The sequence below is a fragment of the Rattus norvegicus genome, chromosome 2 (genome assembly GCF_036323735.1).
Source record: "Rattus norvegicus strain BN/NHsdMcwi chromosome 2, GRCr8, whole genome shotgun sequence".
Lineage (NCBI taxonomy): Eukaryota > Metazoa > Chordata > Mammalia > Rodentia > Muridae > Rattus > Rattus norvegicus.
This window is the reverse complement of record NC_086020.1, coordinates 145520996-145532602: the sequence shown is the minus strand read 5'-3', so window position 1 is coordinate 145532602 and position 11607 is coordinate 145520996. Positions and strand designations below refer to the sequence as shown.

At 45.9% G+C, this 11607-nt stretch overlaps 2 protein-coding genes across 19 annotated transcripts in view; one reads left to right on the top strand and one right to left on the bottom strand.

Moving 5' to 3' along the window:
- The window catches only part of P2ry14 (purinergic receptor P2Y14), a 40477-nt gene extending 30472 nt beyond the window's left edge, over positions 1–10005 (top strand). For 3 of the 10 annotated variants that reach the window (XM_039101620.2, XM_039101621.2, XM_017590600.3), the window contains exons 2-3: positions 8349–8451; positions 8570–10005. In XM_039101620.2, the coding sequence (XP_038957548.1) occupies positions 8594–9610 (1017 nt within the window). In that variant the 5' untranslated portion in view covers positions 8349–8451; positions 8570–8593 and the 3' untranslated portion in view covers positions 9611–10005. Of the gene's footprint in view, positions 1–7206; positions 8237–8348 lie in introns of those variants that run through there. The other 7 variants (XM_039101618.2, XM_017590599.3, XM_063281221.1 and 4 more) reach the window with 4 other exon arrangements.
- Positions 1–11607, bottom strand: part of Med12l (mediator complex subunit 12L) — a 323000-nt gene that overhangs the window by 193715 nt on the left and 117678 nt on the right. The window lies entirely within an intron of this gene.

Genomic DNA, 11607 nt, shown 5'->3' with positions numbered 1-11607 from the left:
GGATGAGAAACACACAATTCAGGACAAGGCCGCCTCTGAGTGGAAGATGGAGGGCTGAGGGAGCAGGGCCGGGATGCAGGAGGGCTGAGGGAGCAGGGACGGGATGCAAGAGGGCTGGCGGGGCTTACACGCTGAGTGTTCTTCCTAGGTTCTTCCTGTTGAGCTTTAGTTCATATTATAGAAGTTAAATGAGGATTCCACTGAGCAGAAAAGCCATTCTGTAAGCAAACTGCACTGTATGTGCATAAAATAAAGTTTTTCAAAGAACAGCGGCTACAGCTGGACACTGTAGTGCGCGTGAAAGACAGGCCAAGACACAACAGTAACTGGAAGCATCAGGGCCAGATGGGCTCCACTGCAATGGACACTTGGGTGAGATCAGCGGCCCCTGACCTACCTTCCAGGACACAGAGTAACCCAGACTTACAGAATAAACAGAAGGGGATGCAGGGGGCAGGCAGGAAATGCCACCACAGACCAGGACCACCAGAACTCTGAGCTCCAAGATGGCCTGGACTATATCAGTCAGCGCCTTCCTTCACCATAGTCTCAACACCAAGTATGCTGCCAGATAATTGGTATCAATTGGATCACATTTGCAAGGAAATCTGCCTTATAATTGATGGAATTAAAAAATTTCAAACAACGCAGTCACGGCATTTCAGGTGGTGAAGAACTTATGGTAGAGCTGTGGGCCAAGGTGTACCTGCCGTGTATTCTGCAACCTCTGGTGACCCCAAGACAGAGGCTGGGGCCTTGTACCTCCTGGACCAACTCTGCTCTTGGTGTACAGTTCACAGCAGGAAGTAGCCTTGGAACTGAAGGAAACGGTAAATTTTCTCAGGAAGCTTTTGGTGATGCTGTTTACTATTTACTTCCTGAAGGAGGGACAAAACTGAAAATGCTAGGTGGCCGTGGTTGATTGGAAAGTGTGACACTGCCTGTGAGCTCTGTCCTCGTTCTAGAGAGGTACCTGAGTCACCTGAAGAAAAGGCAGAGGTCAGTCGATCTTGTCATGAAACTGGTCGTCTGATTAAGATGACCCTTCAGAGCTGAACCAACTAAACAGGGAAGGAGTGTGTGAGAAACATAAACCTCATCGAGGGACACACATTCAAGGCAACACAGAGTGACTTCATCCAACATGTTGACTGAAGTCAGTGGCACATAAGAGACTTGCAATAACCTTTAGCAATGCAGATAGAAAAGATACTGTCTCAGCACTGTCATGGAGGGAAGACTCCCTCAGCAGCCTAATGATTGCAGGTATACACTGTATTTACCTTTTTTCTCCTATAATAACTTAGGCTAAATAGTTAAACTAGGCACTAAGCCCCAGTAGTCAGAGTTTGTGAAATTATCAAGGATAAAAAGTGGCTATAAAGATTCCATATTCGGGGCTGGAGGGTGGCTCAGTGGTTAGGACTACGGGCTGCTCTTCGAGATTCCATGGCCATCACCCACATGACAGTTTCCCAACGTCAGCTCCTAGGATCCTGAACCCTCTTCTGGCCTCCACGGGCACCAGACACACACATGGTGTTCAGATGGGTGAGATAAAACACTCATAAACATACATTTTTAATTTTATAAAGAGAGAATTCTATTATTTCAAACTGGGAACCTGGTTCATCAGGTAAAGGAACTTACTACCCAGCCTGAAACCTGAGTTCTGTCTCCAGGAGGAAACAAAATGGCAGTGACTTCAGCATGCTGTCCTCTGATCTCCTTGGGAACATAGTAACACAAGAGTCAGCACTCGGGGGCGCACGCGCGCGCGCACACACACACACACACACACACACACACACACACACACACACCCTTTTTGGATCTATAGGTTTTCTACTCTGAATTATGGAGTTTGAAAGATTCATATCTTGAGGAAAAGTAGCACATAGGTAAAGAGGGATATTGAAAGCATAAAAGAGCATTACAAGAAAAATTAGAAGGCAGTAAGTACAGGCAGCCCTTACTACAAACCTACCCCATACATACATACATACATACACACACATATATTCAAATATGTATACATACACATATGCAGGTCTATACTTATATACATATACACCTGCCGAAAAAAGGGTCTAAGGAAATCATAAGCATGAAACATATGTTTCAGCTATAGCTACCAACAGAAAGGAGGGCTTATTATTATCAGTATTTTCTCACACACACACACACACATGTATGCACGCAAACACGTTATCAGGCAGCAGTGAAACAGCAGCTGATAGCTGTTACAAAGCATAGCAAGATAAAGACTGTTTTCTAAGATACTTAAATGATCCTATGAAAATCTACTGTAAAGATGGATTGTACAAAAATAATACCAAAACGGAATGCTGGGAAAAGATACCAAGTGCAACAGAGAATGTGTCTGCTGGTCAAGGCTAGGAAAAGGTCAGTCTTAGATAATCTGAGTGCACCCTGAGCACCACATTCGTGTATCCCCACACTTCAATTCTACAAATTCAATTCTGGGTATGGTTGCTCTCTAATCCCAGGACATACTTAGTCAAGCTTTCGTCTACGTACTGCTGAATTCACAAGCTAGTGTCGTAGTACAACCCATCAGAATCAGAAGCCACCATTCCCCACCCCACCCCTCAACAAGGCTCCATACTCAGAGCAAGGAGAGAGCACACACACTCCAGGGTCAAGCATCTAGGGAACTGTGTCTGGGCAGTATTTCCATTCCCACTGTCACTCCTGGGCTTTTATAGTCCTTCCCTTTGGCTATCTAATCCTGAATCTTAAACAAGCGTGCAGACAAGGGTTGCTATGTATCTGGAGTAAAAGCTATTGCTTTCTCAGAAAGAGAAATCTGTATTCTGCACATAGAACCAAAAGATACAACTAATGACCCAAGGCCCACAATGGAAGGTCTCAGTGCAACTCCATGAGAAAGCAAACACCAGCTCTCCAGTGCCAAAGGAGGTCAGAGATTCATTTCCTCGAATAGCTCTCGAGAATAGGGCCCTGATTCAAAAACAACACTTCTGGGAGGGGGAAAAACAAAATAAGAACCCAGGATGCTTGGCCTACATACAAGTTCTAGAGAGAGTAAGCAGATGTAACAGCTCTGAAGGCAGGACTAACAGCTCCGTGCCAGCCTCATCAAAGAGGAGGGTAGCCACTGACTGTTGAATATGAGCACAGAGTTCTGTATTTTGCCCTTAGTCCTGAGGGCTACCTTCCAGTAACAAGAATGGACGAGCCATCACCTCCCAGCACACACACCCCTCGAGGGGGGAGGGGAAATGCTGGGCTACACACCTAGGTAAGCTCAGACCACTGTAAGCGCGGCCTCCGATGCTTCCTGCAAGTCCTGTATCTCAGTGCAAAAGAATGTGATTCCTAAATAAATATGGAGGAGCAAGGGGATCTGAGAAGCTGAGAGACAGGGCATTCCAGACGCACTGATTACTCTGTCCTTAGCTTACTCACACCCAGTGCTGGTGATGTTCCCACTGACTCACACACCGCCAGTGCCAGGTGTCTGATGCTTACAGCAACAGGAACCCTATGAGGTAGCTCTCAAGTTAAGAGATGCAGAAGCTCATGGACAGAGAGGTGCTTGGCACTTACGGCAATTATCAAGACTATTAAGATCGTGAGACACACTTCCAACCAACCAACTGCATCTTACTTCAATGCTTTCTTTCAATCATTTTATTGGCTGGCCTGTTTGTTATCCCCATGGAGCAGTAAATGATGTGATCATCTTTAGTGACAATTTTGTATTCTCTCTCTCTCTCTCTCTCTCTCTCTCTCTCTCTCACACACACACACACACAGAGAGAGAGAGAGAGAGAGAGAGAGAGAGAGAGAGAGAGAGAGAAGCAGGCAGGCTTGGCACCAAAAAGACAGCTAAATTATCTTCGGGTATCAGAGGGACACCATATCCATCTACCATTAAGCAGCTATTCTAGCAAGTAGAGCCATGTCTGGAGACAACCACAGAATACTACTGCCACCTAGTGGGCAGAGGCTAGAGCTACTGCTGTACATGTAACTGCATAACACAGACACCAACAAAGAGCTGGACTCCCTAAAATGTTGAGTCCATAGCTAAGAAACACTGGACTGGTCCAAAAGTAGCAGGTTAGACTTTACCACAGCACCACCAAGGCTGTCCAGATATGATTTGGGATGGCCATTTTCTAGCCTCCAGGGCAGCGCCTCTCAACATTTCTAATGTTGCAACCTTTTAATATAGCTCCTAGTGTTGTGGTGACCTCCCAACCATAAAACGGTTTCATTTCTACCTCATAAATTTAATACTGCTACTGTTGTGAATCAGGATGTAAATATGACATGTAAGATACCTGATACACAACCCCAAGAGGCTGAGAACCACTGCTCTAGCGCTTCATGTTCGGAGGACAGCAAGACCATGTTCTGGAGGGCACGAGTGCCTGCATCAGCACACCTTGCCCTCCTCCACTAGACTCATCCATGATTTGCAGGCACAGTCACAAGATGCTGAACACAAAGTTCTCAGATAGGCCGGATGTGGCAGTCCATCATGTTCTTGCAAGTTCCACTAACTGGGTTTAGGGAAGTGGCCTGAACTAGGTTTGGTCACTATCAGTTTATTGTCTGTATTCATGAACCTCCTATCCCCATCTCACAGTTATTCTTCCTGAATTCTGTAGTCTGGACTGCAATGCAGTCAAGGCAGACCCAAGTTTAAGCTTAGAGGAGGAGTTCTAAAGGTGTGCGATTCAGCCTCAGAGCAGACAAGAATTTCTCAAGTGAGAGCTAAGTAACATGGTTGCCCATAGCAAGAGACCAGACGCTTGTCAAATTACAAGTTGTATCGGTGAATTCGGGACACTGCCTAGAGGGACACAGTGGCCAAGAACTAGAGAAGCCAAGTTAGGCTATCCAGAACCCACATCTACCAATGCAGAAAACCAAAGAAAGAACAGAAGCAGCAGCCATGGCCTGCTAGGACATTCCCAATCTATGCAGCAGGCTGAGTCTCTCCTGCGGCTAAGTCTCAGACATCAGCACGCAAGATTAGAGATGAATCAAAATCAAAGTTAAAAGGACATCACTTATAGACATTTTTAAAGACTGGCATAGAAAATGGAGGCTTTCAATATACCAGTTACCTGGAGGATCACTAGAGAAATTGAAGGGCTTTAAAACAAGCCCACAACCAACAACGCATTCCTCCGAAAGAAAGGCCAACTCCTAAAAGGATTCCAGGAAAGCTGAAGGACCCACTGAACTTGAGCACACATGGACACATGGACACACACACACACACACACACACACACACACACTCTCTCTCTCTCTCTCTCTCTCTCGCTCTCTCGCTCTCTCGCTCTCTCTCTCTCTCTCTCTCTCTCTCTCTCTCACAGGAGCCCTCTATATTGTCTCTGAACTAAGACTCTGACCTGGAGTGTAACAGACTTAAGTTTAAATACCATTTGGACATTCATAAGCTATCCTATCTACCTTGGTGATTCAACCACTGCAAACACTGGCTCTTCCTCATCTGTAAGGTGGTGGCGAATAGTGACTCCTGGGGCAAGGCTTTACCCATGTTTAGGTAACCAGTGTCCCCACCATCCTATCACCTTTTGTGTCTTCATATCTGTTCCTAAGTCAGTATCTGTCACAATGCCCTTTCCTCATGGTGTCAAGCCACTTCACATGCCAGTCTTCACTATCACGTGCTCAGAAAGGCTGCCCATCATCCTCTTTCCTGAGGCTACACAGGTCCTTCCTCCTTCACTGAGGCCCCTAACACCCTAGAGTGCCACTGTATTCAGCCACCCAGCTTGGAAGCTCCCTTAGAGTTCTCTGAGACTAATGGTCTCCACAGGGCCAGCAAAAGTGGATGGTGTTGGAATCTTCACAAAGTAAGGACTGAATGTATACAAGAGCTGAGAGCCATTACTGAATACGGGAACACAGCCTTGCAGTGACAAATAACATTGAACATGCGGAAATCGGAAAATAAGCCAGCTGAGGCAAGGACAAAGAACTTAGAATTTAGACCCTCTATGGCTTCTGAGACATGTGCTACCAAACCCTGAACACCCTCATCTCTTAAGGAAAAAATAAAGGGATTCCTTCTCCTGGGAAAAGGTGAAAGCGAGCTTCCCGGTGGCTGAGCTAGCGAAGGCATAAGGAGGCCGTGGTGAGTGTAGAATGAAGCTAAAACAGCTACCCTAAGATCCCCACACGCAGCCAAGTAGGAGACTTTCTGAGAATCAGGGGAATGTGACAAAGCAAAGTCTCTTCCCCGAAATCACGTGTCAAGCTCCATTGGCTGTCTGTGCCTTAGCAGCAAAGACTACTCTTCAGGGGTCCCAATGTAGGCAACATAAGTAAGAGCAGAGGTCAACGTGTGCATTCCAAAGTACCCAGAAAGGCTAGAAAACTGAGGGCAGACGTGGGAGGTCTATAATATAACCAACTAAAACAAAATATTTTAAAGCAATATTATGAAGTATCTGAAAACATAAACCACATCTGAAACCTGGAAACCACATCGAATAAAGATACCAAGGCTGGGGGGGGGGGGGTACGCTAATTAAAGAGAATACAAAAGCAAGTAAGGACATGTTCTTTGGAGAATTTAGAACTGTTCCCGCCTCTACTACTGTGAGCCTCTTCATTATTTTCTATTAAAGTAAGAGTCAAAGGACTTGAGACATGGCTCCATTGTTAAGAACAGTTGCTGGTTTTGCAGAGGACTAGCGCTCAGTTCCAAGCATCTGCGTCAGGCCGCTCGCAAACACGTGTACCTCCAGTGCCAAGAAGCACACATCCTTTTCTGGCCTCCACAAGCACACACATGCACACTTACACAGACCGATAAGCACAGAACTAAACCTTTTAAAATTAATCAGGTGAAAAACAGATATTCGTCAAAGGTAATCTTTGATGAAAACATTTCCATGTCTGGACTAGAGAAAGGCAGGAGGAAGTATCAGGTTTGTTTCTGTGTCAAGACCCAACAAAGACCAGGAAGAGAAAGAAGGCTTATCACAGGAGGATGTGGATATGGTAGGATTTGAAAGCAACCCATCACCTTTGGGCTACGTCTGTAAAATACATATGAGATGTAAACTAATTTTATCAGCTAGGAAGAGGGTTCAGTTAGTAAAGTGCCTGCTAGGCCGGGGGGTGGGGGAGGGGGTTGGGGGGGGGAAGCTATGTTCAATCCCAGAATCCAGGTAAGAAAGTAACGGTGGATACCAATGATCCCAGCGATAAGAAGTGAAGGAAAGTGTATCTCAGAGGCTCAGGGGACATTCAGTCTACTCTTCTTCTTAGCAAGCTCCAGGTTAACAGGAGACACTGTCTCAAAAGACCTAAAACGTGTGTATCTCCTGAGGAACATGGTAGCCCCCAAATCTTTTCTTTGGCTTCCTTGCAAACACATGTGCACATACATACAGATATACCAAAACTCAAATATTTCTGGTGCTACCCGCTTTAGAAAAGGGATATTTAACCTGTTATACTTGATTCGGGATTTTAATACATATAAGAAAATGTTCTATTCTGTTAGCCCTGCCCAAGGTGGATAATGTGCTGAATCCCAAGTACACCACTCTAAACCAGCACTGCTACATGCTGTCATGGATCATGCAAAACCTTCCTACATAAAGACCCATTCTCTCCACTCAGACTACCTCAAGACCTTTCAGGAATGCTCTGGTAAATAGGGTGAGCACTATCCCTTGCTCCCCAGCGGGCTTTTATATCTACACGGTAAGAGATGACAAGGTTGGATGATGATGATGAAGTATTGATACATAAACTAGGCTTTTAGATGACCCACATAGTAATATTGCCCTGATTGTAGGCCTTGCATAGAAAATATGTATCCTTCACAATTTATTGAATATTCCTATATGCTTTAACAAATAAATAAGCGTGCTACCGGGAGATTCCTACACCACTCATCATGTTGGAATCCGGGGTCAGGGAACCCACATTCTCAATAGAGCAGGACCCATGGGAGATAAGCAGGTTACAGCTTGAGAAGCAAGTGAGAGGTTAGATGGAGTAAAATGAAATTCAACTACTCTTTTTGCTAAACTTAATCTGTTCCTATAAGATAACACACAAAACCCACACAGCAGTCTCTTCAAATGAACGGGTAAAACTGGGGGCAGCTCTGTTCCCCTGTGGCAGTCCCTGGGAACAAATGTCACAGACTTGGAGTGAAAGGAAGATGGTGTGACCACATTTCCTAGGTAAGAGTCAAGAATAAAGCTATATGTTCTACAAAAAATGGCAATAGAGGAAACACTTGAGAAGTAACATTTTCTCTGGCTGATGTGTCTGTTTCTTCTATCCTGTCTTCAGCATCTGGAATTCTCTCTTCCGCACCCTGGGTTCTGTGGATGAAACTTGCCTCTGAGAATCCTGAACATGGAGAAATAGAGATAAATACCCCAGAAGAGGGGGAGTAAGTGTTCACAACCTTGGTGGGTTTCGCCTCATGTCTGTCCCTCCACTTTAAGAGATGCCGGTCACCTGAGGGCCACAAACTGCGCTCTAAGTAACCAGCCTGCCTTTCTACCCAGATCTTTGTCTCCAGAAGTGAGAAGATGGACAACACAACAACCACAGAACCTCCAAAGCAGCCCTGCACCCGGAACACCCTGATCACACAGCAGATCATCCCCATGTTGTACTGTGTGGTCTTCATCACAGGGGTCCTCCTCAACGGAATATCGGGATGGATATTCTTTTACGTGCCCAGCTCTAAGAGTTTTATCATCTATCTCAAGAACATAGTTGTGGCTGACTTTCTCATGGGCCTCACTTTCCCTTTCAAAGTCCTCAGCGACTCAGGCCTCGGTCCCTGGCAGCTGAATGTGTTTGTATGCAGGGTGTCTGCCGTGATCTTCTACGTCAACATGTACGTCAGCATCGCGTTCTTCGGGCTCATCAGCTTTGACAGGTACTATAAAATCGTGAAGCCCCTTCTGGTGTCTATCGTCCAGTCAGTGAACTACAGCAAAGTGCTGTCCGTGCTTGTGTGGGTGCTCATGCTTCTCCTCGCTGTCCCCAACATCATTCTGACAAACCAGAGTGTCAAGGATGTCACTAACATACAGTGCATGGAACTCAAAAACGAGCTGGGGCGGAAGTGGCACAAGGCGTCTAACTATGTCTTCGTGAGCATTTTCTGGATCGTGTTCCTTCTGCTGACCGTCTTCTACATGGCCATAACGAGGAAGATCTTCAAGTCTCACCTCAAGTCCAGAAAGAATTCCATCTCCGTCAAAAGGAAGTCCAGCCGCAATATATTCAGCATTGTGCTCGTATTTGTCGTCTGTTTCGTGCCTTACCACATTGCCAGGATCCCCTACACCAAGAGCCAGACGGAAGGACACTACAGCTGCCAGGCCAAGGAGACCCTGCTCTATACGAAAGAATTCACCCTGCTGCTCTCGGCTGCCAATGTGTGTCTGGACCCCATTATCTATTTCTTCTTATGCCAGCCGTTTAGAGAAGTCTTGAATAAGAAGTTAAGAATGTCACTAACAGTCCAGAATGACCTAGAGACTTCCAAAACCAGAAGGGGAAATATGATTCAGGAAAGCACAGATACTTTGTAAATTCTCACCCCTTTCCAAGTATTATGGACCTTGTTACACGGTAATTAAGATGTATGAAGTGAAAAGCAGGCCTGCGGCGGTAAATACCTTAGCTAGCTATATTGTCCAATAACATGTATAAAAGTCCAGAAAAGTATAATAAAAATGAAAGGTAAGTTCCCATGTAAAGTGAAAGTCTACAGCACGTCACATCTTTTTAGAAATCGAATGGAGAAGTGGCATGTGGGTGCTAGTCTGCGAGTTACCAAAACTAAACTCTCTCTTCTATTAACGGGCTTCTTAGAAGACACCCACCCTTTCAGAAGTTCCTCCTGAGTATCCTTCTAAGTAATGCTCACCTCTGTTTCATGCTTTGTTCTGTGTATGTGCCAATAAACAAGTTGTCTTTAAAACCATCAGGAATTTTGTCTTATTAATATCGAAGTATGAAGAGCACCCCCAGAGTTTCCGCACACCCGCGTGTGGGTCAGTACAGTATGCTTAGTCACACACCGCAGGGCAAGAAAGGTGGTTACACAGAAAGCAGAAGCATCCGACCTGTCTCTGACTTTCCCGGCTGAGTATGCCGTAAGCCCTGTGCACACTTTAGCCCATGTGCAGACCATACCGGAAGAGATCGGACGGAAGATCTTGGTGACTAAACCCCCTGGATATGTTTGGCTAAATGCACATGGGGGATGGGAGGCGGGGGTGGGGGAGCTATGTCTGTTATCTTTCACAGCTCCCACAGCCAGAGTACATTTCCTCACCCCAGGCTACTGAAGCAAAGGTAGGAGGGGAAGAAAGGGGGACCAAGTAAGACTTGGGTCATGTGAGCTCTGTCTTCAACCCCTCTAACCTCTTTTCTGCACAATACAAATGAAACTTGTCCTTGAGAAAGTCACTCTCCCCTCAGGCCTTTGTAACCACTATGCCCAAGCAGAAAACTAACAGGAAAGCTAGGAGGTTTAGGAAACAACACGTCAGGCAGATAAGGAGGTTGGGAACCACAGCTGAGCAACAGTGGTGCATGACAGAACTATTAGTAGAGGCAGGAACAACCAGAAATGACAGGACAGAGTGCTGGTGGTGGGATTAACCTAACGCTCTGCAGACAACCCTAGTGTAGCTAAAGAGGCCACGGGAACACTTTATTTGTGCTTCTTCTGTAGATGCGGTCACAACACAAGAGTGACCACGGAGGCTCACACGCAGAGAAGGCAACATCAACAGTGACGGGAAGACAGAAGTATGAAAGAGGACATCTATCTGAGAACCTGTACCTCACCAAAAAGCAAGGCTCTGAGCCTAGCCAACTACCTCTCTGTTTTTACAAGAAACATAAATTTACAGGGCTCTTCTACTGCTGGGCCTTAAGTCAAATCAGGTAGTGGACGGTTACTCCCACCAGGCTGGAGTAGCTTGCAGTCACCACCCAGCTGTAGACAAAAGCTCTGTGGCTGCCTTGGTGCTAATGTTTCCTGTACCAAAGATACTAGAACATGGTGGTGAGGGCTCTATGTAGGCACCAGCACAGCCTCTCCATGTTTAATGGTTTGTGTGATGGTGTCTTCAGTGACCTTTGTTGCAATCTTGTGAAGAACCTATAGTTCTGACAACAACCTGGGTGGTCTGGGGATCCCTGTGGGGTATCTTTGGCAACACCTGGAGAAGATGTCATCCAACCCTGGTACCGGAAGCTTCCTTTGCTGACAAGAGACAGGCAGTTGGGACTCTGTCTCTCCTAGTATTTGGTGACTTCACTGAGATCATTTTCATCCATGTATATATTTTAGGAAATTTCTATTTCCACACTACTCCTCAAACACTCGTTAACTTTAGCTGTCTCTCCCCACAGGCCCTCCCAGAAGCTCCTCTCCTGCCCTGTTCCCTCCTGGTCCTCCCACACCCTTCTCCTCATCCATCCATATCTGTCTATTCTATTTCCCTTTGCTAACCAGGTCCACTCTTACTTCCTTACCCTATTCCCACCCTCTGTGGATCTAGGGACTGTAGCT